The sequence below is a fragment of the Malania oleifera genome, chromosome 4 (assembly GCF_029873635.1).
Source record: "Malania oleifera isolate guangnan ecotype guangnan chromosome 4, ASM2987363v1, whole genome shotgun sequence".
In the NCBI taxonomy this organism is placed as follows: domain Eukaryota; kingdom Viridiplantae; phylum Streptophyta; class Magnoliopsida; order Santalales; family Ximeniaceae; genus Malania; species Malania oleifera.
Genome location: NC_080420.1, coordinates 115,969,974 through 115,989,753, shown reverse-complemented (window position 1 = coordinate 115,989,753; position 19,780 = coordinate 115,969,974). Strand labels below are relative to the sequence as shown.

Sequence of the window (19,780 nt, the reverse complement as noted above, 5' to 3'; positions counted from 1 at the left end):
TACTTGCATTTTTTAAGCTTTTAGCCCTTTTTAGAAAGAGTTTTAGTGTATTTTGGATTCTTTAGTTCGAGTAACTAAGTTATTTGGTAAGGGCAACAAGTTTACATTTGTTTTAAACCACCATTGATAGAAAAATTACGTGTGTGCATATTTATACTTCTCATTGTTCTTGTCTGTGATAAATTCTTATGTGTGCTAAATTATTTAATAAAACAAAACACATTATACACTCCATTAATCTATTAGACACATAAGACATACGAATAACACAAATATAAAATTGCTAGAAAAGAAAAGTTGTAAAATATAGAACATAAATATCACATTACTAATATTATCAAAATAAAATATTTTCCTAACAAGTTAGTATTTTCAAACTGTTAATTAATGCATCTCTTGCGTGTATTTAAAGGAATAGTAAATTTTGTATCATTGTCATCCTCATTATAATCTTTTTCCCCTCCCGTTACATGGTATATTGAGAATGATTTATGAAAGAGAGGGAAAAAGTGAGAAGAAAAAGTAGAAAACAAAATAATTTTTTTGGTGTAACAATCTTGTAGCGGTTACATAACGGCCATAGTGGCCTTTACGTAATTGTCGCGGTCCGTAACGGCCACTACAGCCATGATTTTTCTTGCCACTGATTTCGCAGTGTGTAACGGTATCGGTGACCCAAAAAACTGTTGCATAACAGCGTTATGTAATGGTTGCGGCCGTTATTTAAAGCCATGGGACCCACTCTCTCCTTTTCTATTTGTCCTAGTAATTGATATGTTGAGTAGAATGGTGGATACGGTTGCGGATTGAGGATTGGTGAAAGGTTTGAAAGTGGGGAGAGAGGGTGTGGTGGTTTCACATCTTCTGTTTGTGGATGCTACTACTTTCTTTCTAGATGATCATAGGCCTTTTAGATGTATTTTGGGTATCCTCCATGTATTTGAGAGGCTGTTGGGGCTGAAAATAAATTTGGGTAAAAGTGGTCTACCAAATATTAATGTACCGCTTGAGCATGACAGGGAGCGGGCTTTAGAGGTTGGCTGTGGTCTTTTAGGGTGGCCTTTGATTTACTTAGGGGTCCCTTTAGGGAGCACTCTTTTCCCTTGGGGGCAGAATCACCCTTTTTAAGGCTGGTTTATCTAGCATTGCGTTATATTATTTGTCAATTTTTAAAATTCTAGAGGGGATTGTTGATAAGATTGAGAAAATAATGAGAGATTTCTTATGGTCATGAGTTGGGGGTTTTCAAGATCATTTAGTTAGGTCGGAGGAGGTCTATAGGTCTAAAAAGGAGCGAAGCTAGGTCTTGGAAATTTGGTGTCTAAAAACATCGCTCTCCTAGCTAAATAGTCATGGCGTTTCCCCTTAGAAGATCATTCCGTTTGACATAAATTGATTAGTAGTAAGCATGGGTTGTGTGTGAATGGGTGGGGTACCACTATTTGCAATGTTCTTTAAAGTCTATGGAGATCTATTTCTCAGATTTATCCCTTATTCACTCCTTACATTAATTTTGTTGCGGGAGGGGTTCTCAAATTCGTTCTTGGAAAGATATGTGGTTGGGGAATGATGTCCTATCCACATCTTATCCTGACCTCTTTCAATGGAGCTCAGGGAAAGATAGTATGATTGCTTCTTTTGTGACTGATTTGGGTAGCCTTTTGGTTTCTTGGAACTTTCATTCAAAAGATCTCTAAAAGATAGAGAGATGATGGAACTTTTCTCCTTCTTGTTGTTATTGAATATTTGTATTTCTTTAGCTAGGGATACTTGGTCTTGGGCTTTGGATCATTCAAGCTTATATTCTTGTAAATCTTTTTTTGAGTTTTTGACCCATTCCAACTCTTGTTTTCCTTATTTTCATGTATTTGGAAGGCCAAGGCTCTCCCAAAGATTAAGGCTTTCATTTGGGTGATTGTGCTTAAGAGAATTGATACTAATAATCAGTTGCAAACTAGGAGACCTTTGAAGGCCTTATCTCTAGATGTTTGTGTGCTTTGTTATTTGAATTTTGAGTTGGCTCCTCATTTGTTCTTACACTATGTTTTTGCTTGGAGCATTTATAATAATTTATTTGGCGCATTAGTAGAAGCTTCGGCTTGCCTAGCGACAGTGGATGGAATGTTGGCTGTCTCTTTTGAGGGCTTCGAAAGAAGAAAGGATAGGGCTGCTCTGTTGAATAGTGGAATATTTGCAGTGCTGTGGGGTTTATGGTTGGGGCGCAATGCACTGATTTTTTTAGGGATAAAATTCAACAGGCAGCCGGTTTGGGAGAAGATTCATTATTTGGCTTCTTTGTGGTGCATTGGCTCTAGATTCTTTAAGGGAGCGAGCTTTTTCAAAAGTTCAGCAAGATTGGAAAAATTTTTTGCTTTCATATTTCAAAGTATACATTTGTTTTTTTTTTTTTTTTTTTTTGTGTTTTTAGTTTATTCTTTCTGTTTTTTTTTTCCCCAAATTTTTGAATCTGGAATATAGAAATCCTACAACCTGTGAAAAGGAACAAGTTTTACTGATCAAAGTTAATGATCGTTTCATCACATACTGCCAATTTGTAAGGCCATCACAATTCACAAATCAACTTGATTAAAGTTGTAACTTATATGAGCTCAATTTTCGGTTACTAATTAAAACCCAGGCAACTTATCAAAATAAATACACAAGATAATATATTCTGAAAAAAATGAAAATATACAAAAAATTCAATGTAGAACAGTTTTTGGTGACAGTAATGTTAATGGACTATCATTATTGTAAGAAGCCTTTTTTTTGCAAGAAGTGGTCAACTTCAAACACCTTTAACTTTGATCTGGGAGGTGTTATAGGATCCATAGCATATCACTACAGTGTAGACAGTTTTATCTACAAGACGAGTGCTTTTGAGACATCCATAATGTTTAGTGATTAGCCTATTCTCGTTCACAAAGCTGAAGCATGCTTGATGTTCGCATTATATGGTACCATAATAATGGATCTCTGGTAATTTCTTTTGTATTAGTCTAGTTCCTGTAATCTTAGTCTTTTTGTTATGTTTGGATAACAACGAGTTCATCCAGAAGCCTTTTCTACTATGTTAGGGAGCCATTTCAGGGGTTTTGGGAGGGAGAAGACAGGTAAGATTTTTTGAAGATGTGCTTAGATAGCAACGATTTGCGGTATTTGGATGGAGAGAAATGCTAGAATTTTTAAGGGTCAATGTCAGCATGGGCACTCAATTTTGGACAAGATGGTTTTGTTGGCTTGCGTATGTTCTTCAACTTTTGTAGATTACAGAGGAAATTCTTCGGCTGATATATATGAGTGCTGGGAAGCTTTTATTGTATTATTAATTTTATTTTTTTCCCAGTTTTGCATTTGTTTGGAGCATGCTTATTCTCTTAATGCACTTCTTTCGCTTTTCTAATCTCCCCCCACCCCCCCAAACAAAAAAAAAAAGGGAAGGAGCATAATGCTTGTGACTTAGTTTGTTTTATTTTTTCATAGTTGAAGTAATAGTGGATGCATTTGTATATATGCAGACTTGTTTCTAATTTTTATTGTTCAGTGACTTTTCCAGACAAGTCATTGGAGCAAGATGAGTGTGTGCCTGAGGCGGAAAAAGAAAAGAAAAGCAAGAGAGGTGGTTTCATTCATAAAAAATGGAAGTATGTTGATGAAGGAGCTGATTTCCTTTTGTGATGGAAAATGTAATCCTATTCGTAACTTCACTATCAAAGAGATTGAGAGAGTGACAAATAATTATGACACACTTTCTCTATGTTCTGCACGGGATTGTAGATTATACAAGGGTTTTCTTCAAGACAGGCCAGTTTTTGTTAAGAAGTTTGAAGGTGAATTTGTGGTGCATCAATTTGTTGTTAATAGCATTGTGATTGGATCAAGGATGAGTGTCCACAAGAATGTTTTGAGGCTTATAGGATGCTGCTTAGAGGCCAAAATTCCAATTCTAGTGCATGAATTTGCAGAGAATGGAAGTCTTGAAGGTCGTCTCCGTGGTTCCCAAGGAACACATGGGCAGCCTTTACCTTGGAAATGTAGGCTGAGGATCGCAATTGATGTAGCTAGTGTAGTTGCATATCTTCACACTGCATTTTCCAGGCCCGTAATCCACAGGGGTATTAGAGCCTCGTTGATTCTATTGGATAAACATAATGTGGCCAAATTGTCTGATTTCTCACTTTGCATTTCTATTCCTGATGGGGAATCGCACGTACAAGATGTTGTGCGGGGAAGAATGGGGTACATTGCACCTGAATACTTAAATACTGGTTTTGTGAACGAGAAAGTGGATGTTTTTGCTTTCGGGATGCTTCTGTTTGTGCTTCTGACTGGACAGCTTCTGAATGTTGATTCGTTTGTTCTATCCAATCTCGAGGATTGTGATCTTGAAAACAATCTGCTTAGTGAGGTTGTGGATCCCTCAATATTGGAAGAGGAAAGTTGGCCTGGGAAAGAACAGCAGTTGCAAGATCTTGCTGAACTTGCATTTAGGTGCACCAGTAAAAAAGAGGAAAATAGGCCAACAATGACCGACGTTGCAAAACAACTTAGGCAAATTGAGAGGTCTGTTCTTCGTTAGATGAGGTTATATTTTTTATTTCAGTGTTGTAATGAGGAATTTATTGTAACATTTGATATTATTTTACATATATATATTTTTTTAATTGTAATATGTTTTCCCTCTTTACATTTACAAAGTTCTGTTCAAGTAGTTGTGAGATTATCCTACTATTTTGCAGTTGCAGCAATTGATATGAAGCTCAAACTCAGAGGGATATTGAAGTATGCATGAGTTCTCCACAAAAATGAGTAACAACTTCCTACTCACTTCATTTTTTTTTTTTTAAATTTTAATAACAAAAAAAAAAAAAACCTTATCCAAAAAAATAGAAGATCGACCCTCTCTCACTGAATATCTAATCTAAGATGGTATTTGGAAGTGTCCTTGTAGATTTGTGTGGATTTGGATAAATTCAATCCACTTTGTCCAAATCCACGTAAATTCAAACCTGAACTCCAAGTTCCCAAACACACAGAAAATGTTATTTCTGTGCAATACATTCAGGTAGGAATCATGAATGTGTATCCTTGTAAAACGTTACTCTATTGAGGCAACAACAATGACAGCCATGCCACGAGTCTCACAAGATGGGATTGGCTACAACATAAATAGGAAATGCAAAGTCAAAAAAATGCATGCAAATCCTTTTAGAAGTCGGCATGAATGAAGGAGAGTGGTTGGATAGAATAGTCCAAGAACTTTCGGCAAAGTCAAAAGAGATGAGGAATAGTAAGATAGTACATGAATTCTCTCGTCTCCCTTTCTCCGTCTTAATTACCAGAAGTCAAATCAGAGATTGTTCAGAAATCAGCTTTATATTGCTGTTTGAAATGTATAATTCTCTCTCTTCCTCTCTCCCTCTCTCTCACAAAAATCAGTCTTCCTTTACCTTATATGGCTGGCTACCTCTTTTGTGCATAATTTTCCGTGGCCTTGTTTTGGTGCTGTGTTGGGTTTGAACACCGCAAAAAATTATGAAACTAAGATTTTTCATTTTTGTGGGAGGAGGAACCGAACTGAATCACTCTTGGAACTGAAAACTGAACCAATTTGGTTTGGTTTAGAAATCCTGAGAACCACCTCACCTCATAGCATCTCCTAATTTTCTCTAACTTTGCTAGGAAGCCATTGAACCAACTCAACTTCCTGAAAACTTCTCCAAGTTTTGAATTATTCTTCTGTACTTCATGACCACTTAAAAAAGGGTATTCACTATGAATTGAATAATATAAATAGATGTTAAAAAGTTTATTTTTAGAAAAACAGTAATAAAATATTTTGGTTTTCAATCGATACTGAAACTTGCTGAGCATAACCAAAAGCCGAACCAAATTTTTTCGGTGGTAAGATTTTGAACTAAACTAAGCCGAACCAATTTCGGAACCAAACTGATGGGACTGAACTGGTTTGTGGATTGGTTATATTGGTTTGGACCAAAATTTGTATAGCCTTACTGGTACGGAATATTGTATCTTTGATGCATCTAATGCATACTATATTAGCAAAAAAGCCTGTTGTTTTGATTCAATGGTGATGAAGTAAATATTTTTCTGTTTATCATGCTTGAGCTGGATCTTGCAGGTGAGCAAGACTGTTTGATGGTAAAATTTTTCATAGAAATTATAAGCATTTCTTCCAGACCATTTGATTATAAAAACTTTGCAGTAATTGTGGGTGATAAATTGTTAGTCCAGAGACAACTTAACTTATAGATTAATGTAAAATACTCATTTAGTTTACAATTAGCAGATTTTCATGACAGATGAGACAAATAGCTTCACAGTTTTTCTGTTTTGCACACCCTGCATTTTCCAGGCCCATCATCCATGGGAATATTAAATCCAAGACTCTACTATTATGTCAAGACAATGTTTTCAAACTGTCTGATTTCGCATGGTGCATATCTATTTCTGATTATGAATCTCATGGAGGGACTTTGTGTGCAGAACTTGGGGATTAATTGCAACTAACCATGCATCTACTGGTTCTGTGACTGAGAAACCTGATTTTTTCCCCCTTTGGCATGATGATGAGAACAGGAACAAGGATGACCATGATGACTATCCAGTTGGATGAAATATTAGGGTGAAAATTATGGATTCAATCATACTGAAAGATGCAGTTTGATGGTCCAGGAAGGAGCAGTGTTCGCGATTGCCATTGGATGCATGAAGTAACAGTAGATGACATGACAAAAATGACTGATATACCAAAACATCTTTACAGATTGAGCAGTCTGCTCTTTGTAACTAGCTTTTCAGATTTTTATTTTATTTTATTTGGAGTTTGGACTTGAGGTTTGGCTAGTGCCTTGGACCATCTTTTTAAAAATATTTTCCTTTTTTTTTTTTTGTGTATTTTGTTTCCCTTCTTTTTCTTTTCAGTAGAATGCCCAAAATTTTAATTTATCTGCTGTGCTGTTTTTACTAAATTTTATCAAACTCATTCAAGTATAAAGTAGCAATAGTTTTATCTGAATATTTTACTATGTATGTTGTTTTTAATTTCCATAATTTATACTTAACTAGAGAATTCGAATCCATGTGTCACCATCTAGGCACCTAAAGTGAACAATCCATTCATTTGTAATTGAATATCCCTGGGGAATTAAATCCATCATGTTACGATTTTAGATTCTAGTAGAAAGTTGGAAGGGTCATTAAAATAAAGAAGATAGTATGCAGATAGTTTGAGAAAATTAAAGGGCCAAGCTTTGGTGATCAATTTTCTGTAACTTGGATAATTATGGATTGGATTCTTTGGCTTATATTACTCCCATATTCTTTTTATTAGATGATATATGTTGCTGAAGCAACATGGTTCAAGTTGTTTAACCTTAAAATATTGTAATGTATTGGTTAACAAAGTATGTTTTTTGAGAAGAAAAATGTGTTACAGAATAGCATTCCATACATACATTTTCTAAAGAAAAGTAAATACAATAAAATAACATGGATGTATATTTCAAATTGACAAGATAATAGCAGTTGCTTTGAAAATTACAATGCAAGGACAGGAGGAAAAGAAGATGGACCCATTGCATAGAAAATCAATATCATGTGTCTTCTTGGAAGTCAGCTAGAAGGAAGTAACTAGGAAGGAGCTTAACCAGGGGGTTGCATAGAAAAGTGCATGAACTTTCCTAGAAGTTCAGAAAAACAAGAAGAATGGTTGGACTAATGGACTTGGATAATAAAGCATATATTTTTCTGCTCTCTCTCTTCCTTCCCATCTCTTTCATAACAAAGTTCAGCGGGCAAGTCAGACGTTGACAGAAAATTATCTCTCCATTTCTGATCCTCAAACAAAAGACGTACATCTCTTTATTTCTCTGTCAAAGACAATTCACTTATGAATCATTTGAGCAGATTTTTAGAACTTGGCTGTGTTTATGCATGAATTAAAGAAAATTTAAAGTTCGCTGCCTCTTATTTGGATTTATTACAGTTGCACATCATTGCTGATCTGGTGTACTTTTATTTTGTTGGGCTCTCCTGATGTGCTTTGATTGGCTTTCAAAGCACTATTTCCAAATTTAAATAGATTTTTTAGATCAATTTTAGGGCTTGGGTATGTTGATGCACAAGCTTCTGCCTATTCAATTCTCTGCCCGTTGTTTGAACATATGTTCCACTATGATTTTACTGTTTGTAAATCGCACTTCTATTTTATTGTTCATATAGCACATTTGTTTTTTCAGGTCTACATCACATATTTAATTATAAAAACATCTTTTTGCTTTGCTTTTCGAATCTTTGTTTTCATGCTGGAGGCAGTCTTCGGCCCGTTTGAAACTTGGAAAATATTAGGTGAAGGAAAGGAAAATACGAAGGAATCCATTTTCTTTAAGAAAATACAGTGGAAAATGAATTTCCTTTCCATTTTTCTTTCCTTTCCTTTCTCAAACAAGCTCCTTGATCCAAATGCACCACCAGACTTTTAGTTTTGTGGGTGGGGGAATTTTTGACTTTTGTGTTTGTTTTGCTTTGTTTGTTTTTTGTTTTGTGTTTTGTTTTTGTTTTTACACTTAGTGGGACTAAGGCTTGATTTTGTTGTTATTGTTGTTTTGTTTTTGTTTTGGTTTTTTTTTTTTCCCTTTGTTTTGTTCGGAAGGTGTCAAGTGGTTGCGCAGAAGAGCTCATGAACTTTTCAAGAAATTAAAAGGAAGAATCCTTGGTAAAATGGACTAAAATATTAAAAAGCTTAATCTTTCTGCTAGTTCTCTTTATCTCCTTCTCTTTCTTTCACCAGTAAGGACAGTGGGCACATCAGGCATTGGATCATGTCTATATTTCAGACCTTCAAATTAAAAAGGTGCATCTCCTTTCACTCACTCTATCAAAGATCGTTTATCCTTAGGAATTTATTTCGCTTATGGATGATTTTTTCTTATGCACAATTTGATTTCTTCTTTCGTCTGTAACGACTTTGAAAGAATTCTTTACAACTGGAAATGAATGGAAGTTTGAATTTGGCTGTGTTTATTCATGAATTCTCGAACCTTTATCTTGTTTCTATTTATGTTTTTTTTTTAATTTTACCATAGGTGAAGTCTGGTTCATATGCTAGTTTTCATTTCATATATTTGATGTCCCTACTCTTTATCTGGTATATTTGTGGTTTATGTTTGGCTGTAATTTCTTTATTTTCTTTTTCTTTTTTGAAATTGTTGGAAGAACAAGAAAAATAACTCATTGGCTTAAAAATACCATAGGTGAAGTCTTTTAAAAAGCTTAAAAGAGCACATGAACTTTCCATGAAATTAAAAGGAAGAATCCTTGGTCAATTTGATGGCTTGCAAATTGAAACATGTTGACTGCATGCTTGAAAAGAAATAGGAGAAAAGAAGCGACAGCTGAGACAGCATTGATGCAAAATGTTGAAAAGAATGGTGCAATGTTACTCAAAGAGGTGATTGCTTCTTCTTATGGAAAATGTTGTCCTATCCGGTGCTTCTCTGTGGAAGAACTGAAAAAAGCAAAAAACATCTGTGACCGAGGCCATGCTTTTAAAAAAGATGGCTTTCATGCACTCTACAAGGGCTCTCTTCAGGGTAGACCACTTTGCATTAAGGAATATTCACCAGATGCGAATATTAGTTCAGTTATTAATGAGATTGTGATTGGATCCTGGATGAGCATTAATAAGAATGTTTTGAAGCTCTTAGGATGCTGCTTGGAGACCGAAATCCCTATTCTAGTGTTCGAGCTTGCAGAGATTAAGGGAACTTTGAGCCGTCGTCTTTTTGGGTCCTACGGAGCAGAGTGGCAACCTCTACCATGGAGATGCAGGTTAAGGGTCGCAGTGGACGTAGCAACTGCAGTTGCATACCTACACACTGCCCTTCCCACACCCATCATCCACAGGGACATTAAGCCTGAGAACATTATTCTGGATCAAAGTAATTTTGCCAAATTGTCTGATTTCTCTCTTTGCATATCCATTCCTGAAGGTGAAACACAAGTAGAAGTTGATCCTTACGGAACGATGGGATTCATTGCACCAGAGAACTTTACTACCCGTTGTTTGACCGAGAAAGCTGATGTTTATTCTTTTGGTATGCTTCTGCTGGTGCTTTTGACTAGACAAAGGTACTTCTGGCGCCAAATTGAGAGGGATATAGATGATCTTGATGAAGTATCCAACCCCGCAAAGTATTTTGTTGAGAACAACAGGTTGAGTGAGATTGTGGATCCTGTAGTATTGAAAGAGGCAGCTGGAAGGTCTGGGATGGAGCAGATGTTGCAGGATTTTGCAACAGTTGCCCTGAGGTGCATCAATTTAACAGTAGAAGATAGGCCAACAATGATTGATGCAGCAAAACAACTCATGCAGATTGAACAGTCTACTCTCGCCCAGTAAATTGCTTCACTTGGCTCCATCCAAGTTATTTCACTTGGACGATGTTCCAGGATTTTTGACATTTGGATTTATTTTACTTTATTTACTTACCTTTTACTTCAATTCCGAAAATATAGTATTCGTAATCTTAAGTGGGTTTGGACTGCTTTCTTGTGAGTCTTCTGTCTTGTTTTCTCTTCATTTTCTCCTGAAAAATATTTTGTTGGAACTGTTTGAAGTGGTTTTTTAAAAACCTAGAACACTCCTATAGCTACTCCTCCAATCTAATTAAAAATACCCTTTAGCTTCTATTTTCTCTCCCACAATTATTTCGTCAAATTAAAAATAAAATTGAAATACACCCGTAACTATCCATACTAGTTCTCTTAATCAAATTAAAATTCCCTTCAACTTCTATCCATTTTTTATATTAATTAATCCTTCAAATAAAAAAAAATTTATAGAGTAGTGGAGCATGCACATAGTGGTTGCAATGTGTCCACAACTAACTCATTTTAAAGAATATGTAAGTGAGAGAAACTCTCTCCACCCTTCTTATTATTGGACAATAAATACCCACATGAAAAAAATTACGATTTGGATTTTGGAATTCTCTTTCCCCTTTGTGGTGCCCATGTTGGGGGATGTTAGAAGAGAAAATTATAACGGGTTTTATATATAGTATAATAGTTATAAAATTGAACATTAGCTCATTAGATTTTAAGGAAGAAATGAGAAATTTATCGAAAATTGTATGTTTAAACTCATCTTTTATGAAATTTCATTGTAAATTAGACATTTCAATTGAAGTATGAATCTAAAGCACACTTAAAATAATTTACCTTAAGGGCGAACAATGAACTGCAACTCACTTAACAACACTTAAAAAACCTAACAACAAAGGCTGGCAGCAAATTTTGTGATTCCTTTAAAAATTTTGGGTTTTTCACTTATGCCAAGTAATTTTGATTTCTTATGTCTTTCTTTATTTTGTTTTCATTTTAATTTTGTTATAAATGGGAGGGCTTAGGAGTCTATGCACGAAACCTCCTTGTCAACTTAAACCAAGTCCAGTGGGAGTGCAATGGAAGCGGTATGGTATATAACACATTTGAATAAGGGCGTAATGTAATTGTATTTTGATACGAAAATATGTTGAAATTTTCATTCAGGACTTTATATTAGTGAAGCTCAAAGACAGTTTTCTTTTGATGATAATAGTAATTGTGCATCAAATTTGTGGATGAAGGCATATTGTCAAATCAAGTAATTCATTATTCTTCTTCCTTTTTGATTTTCTCTATTTTTTTATCTTTGTTTTTTGTGTGTATAACTTAATGGAGTGATTTCACAACAATTTTAGAAGTAGAAAAATAAAAAATAATTTTTTTAAAAAGAAAAATAAAAAAGGAAGAAGAGGAAGGAGGAAATCAGGATGGACCCATTGCAGAGAGAAGTGAGCATGAAGCCATGAAGGAACTATCACAAAGGAGGGCATGAAGTTTCCGAGAAGATGATGAAGAAAAAATTTTCTTCAGATCGTTGTTGCAGCTTGCATAAAGAGAGTTGAGTGAGAGTTGAGTGAGAGTTGAGTGATTGTATCCTCCTCCTCCTCTGTATTTTTCCCAGTATATAGTAATCTCTCGCTCTCGTGGACGTAAGCCTGAATTTGGCCGAACCACGTAACTCTGGTGTCAATTTTGGTATGTGTGTGCTTTATTTATTTTTATCTATTAATTACTTGATCTGTAAAATCCCAACAAAGTGGTATCAGAGCGTATTGTTGGAGTAGAATTTCAGATTGGAGAAAATTCCCAGATTTTGAGCCTCTGTCCAGTAGCTCAAAATTTAATTTTGAGGCTACCACCGAACTCCTCTCATCCAGACGAAGCTAACAGTGTCAACCGGAGCTCCAAACAGCATCAGAGGACGTCGCACGCGCCTACACGCGCCACCAACGTCCAGGGGACGTTTCCACACCCCCACACGCGCCGGCTACTCTTCTGGAAGTAGCGTCACGCGCTTTCACCCGCCGGCGAACGTCCGGCGCACATTCGCAGGAGGAAGACGACGCCACGTCAGCGCCACGTCGCCGGGACCCGCGCCGCGTCAGCGTCCAGTCAGCCTGACTTGTCAGTGCCACGTCGCCGACCACGTCAGCGGCTACGTCATCCGGGTCCCGCGCCAGTCAGCGACACGTGGCGCCTAGTCAACAACCCAGTCAGCCCCACGTCAGTAGCTGAGTCACCTGCCACGTCAGCTCGGGTCCCACGCCACATCATCAGTGGACCCCACAGTGGGCCCAAACGCCACGTCAGCAAACTGCCACGTCAGCATAAGTTGACCAAGAGTTGACATATTTTGACCAAAGTTTGACCAGGTTTTTTAAAGCCATTTTAGGTCCGTTTTTCGAACAACTTAAGCCATTTCCAGGGTTTTCGACCGTTCCGGATGCAACCGTACATTCGGTTTCTTGAGATTCTGCCCCAATTTTTCTGTACAAGCAAGATAGTGCTTAAAATCAATGGAGGAGTCGGACTCGGGTACTATGATCAAGCTCACAGCCTCCAATTACACTCTGTGGAGGTCTCAGATGGAGGATCTCCTTAATTGTAAGGATCTGGAAGATCCTTTGGATTATAAAGGTATGAAACCAGATTCCGTTAAAGATGATGATTGGAGAAGAATGAATAGGAAGACCACTGGTCAAATCAGACAATGGATTGACCACAAGGTATATCATCACGTCGCACAAGAGACTGATGCTTATAGTCTTTGGGAGAAGCTGGAAAACATGTACCAGACCAAGACTGCTCGCAACAAAGCCATGTTAATGAGACGGCTTGTTAATCTGAAGTTAAGAAGCGGGACCTCTATAGCTGAACATACTAGTGAGTTCCAAAATCTAGTAAATCAGCTTTCATCAGTAAAGATGGATCTTGGTGATGAAGCAGAAGCATTGTTGCTTCTTAGCTCCTTACCAGACAGCTGGGAGACATTGGTCATCACTCTCAGTAATTCAGCTCCTGACGGCAAACTTACCATGGCGATGGTAAAAGATGCCTTATTCAACAAAGAGGCCAGGAGAAAAGAAACAGGTGCAGATCAGTCACAAGCCTTTGTTACTGAAACCAGGGGCCGACCTCAAGAAAGTACCAGTACCAGAGGCAGAGGTAGAAGCAAATCTGGAGGAAGATCCCAGGATCGCGGCGGATTCAGTGATGGTAAAAATTGGCAGAGAGGGAAAATCTCTTGTTACTATTGTGGCATTGAAGGCCACATGAAGAAAGATTGTCGAAAATTTTGACGGGATCATGGTCAAAGCCGCCAGCAACAAAAGAAGGAGGAAGGTGAGAACTCGGTCACTTTAACTCAAGATATATCAGTTTTCTCAATTGATGAAGATGCATGTTGTCATATTGGGAACCACGACACTAAATGGGTGGTAGACACAGCAGCCTCCTACCATGCCACTCCCCACAAAGAATTCTTCACAATGTATAAATCTGGAGATTTTGGTACAGTAAAGATGGGGAACACTAGTTCTTCTCAGATTGTGGGAATCGGAGACGTGCAGATTGTGACTAATATTGGTTGCACCATAACACTAAAGGATGTGCGACATGTCCCAGACCTTCGGCTAAACCTTATTTCTGGTGCAGCCCTTGATAAAAAGGGCTATGAAAGCTACTTTGGGAAAGGTGCTTGGAAATTGTCAAAAGGTAATTTGACAATAGCACGAGGACGCATTTGTTGCACATTGTACAAAATGCAGGTGAAGATTTGTACTGATGCCATCAATGCAGTGGAAGATGAAGCATCACCAAACCTATGGCATAAGAGACTCGGACACGTGGGAGAAAAAGGGCTCCTTACACTGGCGAAGAAGGCATTTATCAAAATCACAAAAGGTATTGCCTTAAACCCATGTGATCATTGCTTATTTGGGAAACAACATAGAGTTTCATTTAGTTCCTCTATGAAGAGAAGGTCAAAGCCATTGAGTTTGGTACATTCTGATGTATGCGGACCCATTGAAGTAGAATCAATCGGCGGCAACAGGTATTTTGTTACCTTTATTGACGACTCTTCAAGGAAGGTGTGGGTATATTTTTTGAAAACAAAGGACCAGGTTTTTAAATATTTCAAGGAATTTCATGCTATGGTGGAGAGGCAAACAGGGAAGAAATTGAAGTGCCTCCGGACAGACAATGGAGGCGAGTATACTTCCAACGAGTTCAGAACATACTGTACTGAACGTGGTATTAGGCATGAAAAGACGGTCCCACGTACCCCACAACATAATGGTGTAGCTGAGAGAATGAATCGGACCATTATGGAGAGAGTTAGAAGCATGCTCAGTATGGCTAAATTACCTAAGCCATTCTGGATGGAAGCTATTCGTGTCGCATGTTACCTTATTAACAGATCACCATCAGCACCACTTAATTTTGGAATTCCAGAGAAAGAATGGACCAGAAGAAAAGTTTCTTACACTCATCTAAGAGTGTTTGGGTGCAAAGCTTTTGCATATATATCTAATGAGCATAGGCAAAAGCTCGACGTAAAGTCCATTCCATGTATCTTTATTGGCTATAGAGATGATGAATTCGGCTACAGATTATGGGATCCAGAGAGGAAGTAGGTCATCAGATCGAGAGATGTGGTTTTCCATGAAAACCAGGTGTTTGAGGATTTTAAACCACAAACAAAGTCTAACCAGCCTAGTTCCAGTGCTCCAGTCATTGTAACGGATCCTACACCATCATATTCTCCCACAAACCATAGAGAATTGCAGGATGATCCTTTGGAAACAGATGTAGACGGTGTTGAGCAGGGGGAGCAACAACCCCCTCCACCAGAAATTGCAGAATCATCACATCAGTCAGATGATGAAGTATATCCTCCTCCAGAAGAAGTTGAGCTCAGAAGATCTGGAAGAGGTCGTGTTCTGATTCCGTCGAGAAGATATCCAGAATCAGAATATCTTTTACTCACTGATGAGGGGGAGCCAGAAAGTTTCCAAGAGGTCCAGTCTCATACCGACAAAGCTAAATGGATAGAAGCTATGAAAGCAGAGGTGAATTCTTTACACAAGAATCAAACGTATGAGCTGGTAAGACTTCCCAAAGGGAAGAGAGCACTAAGGAACAAATCGGTGTTCAAGCTTAAGAAAGATGGTAGTGGACAAATTGTGACGCATAAAGCCAGATTGGTCGTCAAAGGTTTCGAACAGAAGAAAGGAGTTGACTTTGACGAGATATTTTCGCCAGTAGTGAAAATGACAACAATTCGAGTCATACTCGGATTAGTAGCCAAGTTAAATCTAGAGCTTGAACAAATGGATGTGAAGACAGCCTTCCTACATGGAGACTTGGAAGAAGACATCTACATGGAGCAACCAGAAGGATTTGAAGTTCCAGGGAAGGAACACCTAGTCTGCAGGTTGAAGAAAAGTCTCTACGGCCTTAAGCAAGCACCGAGACAATGGTATATAAAATTTGACTCTTTCATGGTGAGTCACGGATACAAGAGAACTGCAGCAGATCAGTGTGCATATGTTCAGATATTCCCTGATAGTAGTCTTGTCATACTACTACTCTATGTTGATGACATGTTGATCATTGGTTAGGATGCAAGCAAGATCAACAAGTTAAAGATGGAGTTGTCTAAGTCTTTTGAAATGAAGGACTTAGGCCCAGCTCAGCAGATCCTAGGCATAAGGATCAGTCGCGACAGGAAAGCCAGAAAGTTATGGTTATCACAGGAGAAGTATATTGAATGGGTAATCAAAAAATTCAACATGGAAAGTGCCAAGCCAGTAAGTACTCCACTGGCTAATCATTTCAAGTTAAGCAAGAAGTTGTCTCACTCATCAAGGGAAGAAATGTCAATAGTCCCATACTCATCAGCAGTTGGAAGCTTGATGTACGCAATGGTGTGTACGAGACCAGACATTGCCCACGCTGTAGGCGTTGTGAGCAGGTTTCTTTCCAATCCAGGAAAAGACCATTGGGAAGCTGTGAAATGGATTCTCAAGTACTTGAAAGGTACATCGGGATTATGCTTATGTTTCGGGGAAGCTGAACCAATCTTGGAGGGTTACACTGATGCAGACATGGCTGGTGATCTTGATGGAAGAAAGTCCACATCAGGTTTTTTGTTCACCTTTGCAGGGGGAGCTGTATCATGGCAGTCAAAATTGCAAAAGTGTGTTGCCCTATCCACAACAGAAGCAGAATATATTGCCGCAGCGGAAGTTGGGAAGGAGATGTTGTGGGTAAAACGGTTTCTTCAAGAGTTAGGAGTCAAACAGGAAGAATACAAGGTACATTGTGATAGTCAGAGTGCACTGGACTTGAGCAAGAATTCAATGTACCATTCCCGAACAAAACATATTGACATTCGCTATCATTGAATACGCGAAGTGATGGAACAACAACTGTTGAAGTTAGTCAAAATTCATACTAAATAGAATCCGGCAGACATGTTAACAAAGGGGGTAACTTATGAGAAGCTCCAACTATGCAGGGATATAGCTGGGATGGACGTCAATTGAAGATTAACATATTATTCTCCTCCTATGGGTATGGAGGGGGAGAATTGATGGATCCATACCCAGTCAAAGCAGACGGCTGCTGCCCCTTCAACATCTACGGCACCGGCTGCTCCTCCGTCACCCTTTGCTGCTCCACCTACTCTGCCGGACATGTTGACATTTAGCCACCGTCCGTTGAATTTTTGCTCCCCCTTGTGTGTGTATATATATATATATATATATATATATATATATATATATATGTATATATGTGTGTGTGTGTGTGTGTGTGGAGTTGTATATGCAATAAGCTAAGAGTGAAGTGAGTGTGGTGTGTTGCAGCTTGCATAAAGAGAGTTGAGTGAGAGTTGAGTGATTGTATCCTCCTCCTCCTCTGTATTTTTCCCAGTATATAGTAATCTCTCGCTCCCGTGGACGTAGGCCGGAATTTGGCCGAACCACGTAACTCTGGTGTCAATTTTGGTATGTGTGTGCTTTATTTATTTTTATCTATTAATTACTTGATCTGTAAAACCCCAACAATCTTTTCCTCTCCCTCTCTTTCACAATGAAGCCGGGTGGGCCAATCAGGCAGTGAGATGGAATCGTCTCTATATTTCTGTTCTTCAAATTAAAGAGATACGAACATATCTTTCACCCTCTCTTTCAAATTTTAATTCGCTTACGAATGATTGACTTGGGAAGAATTGGTTGCGGCAGCTGCTGCCCTTGTTTTCATCAAAACATCATTGCCTCCAAAATTGGAAAATGAATTTTCTCAATGAGTAGTAGATTTTCATTGAACCAACAATGTATAAGAAGCTTTTGACACTCTCACGTGCAGCCCAACACCACACAATAAACAATACCCAGGAAATACAATAATTCCTACTAACTACTTTGGTACTATGTTAGATTACCACTTTACTTAATAATTTAAGCTATTAAATCTAGTTAATCCATTATTTCTTGGGCCCAATCATATATCTATCCTCTATTATATTTTTCTAATGGGAGACAAACTCAAGTGAAATTTTCAATAGTTGTATACTTTGGCAGCTTATAGACATCGTTAATGCAAGATGGTGCAAATGTTGAGGGAAGGAATAATTGCTTCTTATGGAAAATGTTGTCCTAACCGGTGCTTCCCTCTCAAAGAGCTCGAAGAAGTAGTAAACTTCTCTGACTGACGAAACCTTTTTAAAGACGATGACTATTCTAAAATGTACAAGGGCTCTCTTCAAGGTAGACTGATTTGTTGGGAATTAAGAACAAATTCTCGAAATCTGTGAGAAACAAAATAGAGAAACGATACATGCCAAAGAAAAATCAATCACACGCAAAAGACAATATTTACGTGGTTCGGCAATTTTGCCTACGTCCACAAAATTGTAGGGATTTCAGTATTATCAAGAAGAAAAACACAGAGTGCAACGATACAATGCTCTCTCTTTCGCTCTCTCGCAAGTACGACCACACCAAACCCTAATCACCTAAAAACAATCCTTTTATATGTTGTGCATTGGGTTCCGTTCCAAATGGACCCAAAAAACCGCCCAAGCCTTCGCTCGATGGACGAAGCCTTAGGATAGAAATCTCTCATTAAAGAAAGGTCAGGTCATCATCCAAATTTAATGTAACTAGGCTCCACAAAAGCCCAACACGATTTGCATTAAGAAATTTTTGCCAGATGTGAATATTAGTTCAGTTATTAATGACACTGTGATTGCATCCTAGATGAGCATTCATAAGAATGTTCACAAGCTCTTAGGATGCTGCTTGGAGACCAAAATCCCTATTCAAGTATTTGAGTTTACAGAGATTAAGGGAACTCTGGGTCATAGTCTTTATTTAGCAGAGTGGCAGCCTCTACCATGGGAATGCAGGTTAAGGATTGCAATGGACATAGCAAATGCAGTTGCATATCTACACACTGCCCTCTCCAGACCCATCATCCACAGGGGCCTTATGCCTGAGAACATTTTACTGGATCAATGTAAGGTTGCCAAATTGTCTGATTTCTTTCTTTGCATATCCATTCCTGAAGGCGAGCTGCACGCAGAAATTGATGATGTATGTGAAACTTACGGATTTCTTGCATCAGAGGACTTTAATACCCATTGTTTGGCTGAGAAAGCTGATGTTTATTCTTTTGATATGCTTCTGCTGCTGCTTTTGACAGGACAAAGGGACTTTTGGTGGCGAGTTAATCTATGTGAAAATAATCTTAATGACGTGCCCACTCCGATGACGTATTATGTTGAAAACAACAGGTTGAGTGAGATTGTGGATCCCGTAGTATTGGAAGAAGCAGCTGGAAGGGCCGAGGTGGAGCAGCAGTTGCAGGATTTTGCAACAGTTGCCCTGAGGTGCATCAATTTAACAGTTGAAGATAGGCCAACAATGATTCATGCAGGAAAACAACTCAAGCAGATTGAAGGCTCCATCCAAATTTGTAATTTTTGATAACTTTGGTGTTGGACATTTGGGTATATTTTAGTTTATTTATTTGTCTTTTACTTGGACTCCGAAAAAATAGTATTTGTAATCTTAAGTGGGTTAGGACTGCTTTATTGTGAGTCTTCTCTTTTGTTTTCTCTTCATTTTCTTGTGAAAAAAAAAAAATATTTTGTTGGTATTCAATTATGAACCTAATGCACCTGAATTTACTGGAATAGTGATCTCTAATATTTAATATTAGAAAATAGACATGTTAGAAAATTTCCACAAGAAGGATCTTCAACTTGTTTTATGAACAATGGTGAAATAAAGATAAGGAAAGAAATTCAAAATATACCTTACGATATTTTCACTGAGATAATCGAACTTAGATGCATTTA

General features: G+C 37.9%; 2 protein-coding genes across 2 annotated transcripts; both read left to right on the top strand.

The window, feature by feature from the left end:
- Positions 1 to 3,646: 3,646 nt before the first annotated feature.
- LOC131153948 (serine/threonine-protein kinase ZRK1-like) lies at positions 3,647 to 6,637 on the top strand. The gene is made up of 2 exons (XM_058106392.1): positions 3,647 to 4,563; positions 6,508 to 6,637. The coding sequence occupies exons 1-2, from the start codon at positions 3,647 to 3,649 to the stop codon at positions 6,635 to 6,637; spliced, it is 1,047 nt and encodes a 348-aa protein (XP_057962375.1).
- A 1,225-nt stretch (positions 6,638 to 7,862) lies between these two features.
- LOC131153436 (serine/threonine-protein kinase ZRK1-like) lies at positions 7,863 to 10,579 on the top strand. The gene is made up of 3 exons (XM_058105729.1): positions 7,863 to 7,874; positions 8,813 to 8,875; positions 9,400 to 10,579. Exons 2-3 carry the CDS (start codon positions 8,844 to 8,846, stop codon positions 10,421 to 10,423), a joined length of 1,056 nt encoding a protein of 351 aa, XP_057961712.1. The 5' UTR covers positions 7,863 to 7,874; positions 8,813 to 8,843; the 3' UTR covers positions 10,424 to 10,579.
- Positions 10,580 to 19,780: the final 9,201 nt, after the last annotated feature.

Coding starts and splice junctions, on each gene's coding strand:
- LOC131153948 (XM_058106392.1), top strand. CDS start 3,647: ATGTTGATGAAGGAGCTGATTTCCTTTTGTGATGGAAAATGTAATCCT. Junction 4,564..6,507: donor CAACTTAGGCAAATTGAGAG/GTCTGTTCTTCG, acceptor CTTTGTGTGCAG/AACTTGGGGATTAATTGCAA.
- LOC131153436 (XM_058105729.1), top strand. CDS start 8,844: ATGTCTATATTTCAGACCTTCAAATTAAAAAG. Junction 8,876..9,399: donor CAGACCTTCAAATTAAAAAG/GTGCATCTCCTT, acceptor GAAAAGAAATAG/GAGAAAAGAAGCGACAGCTG.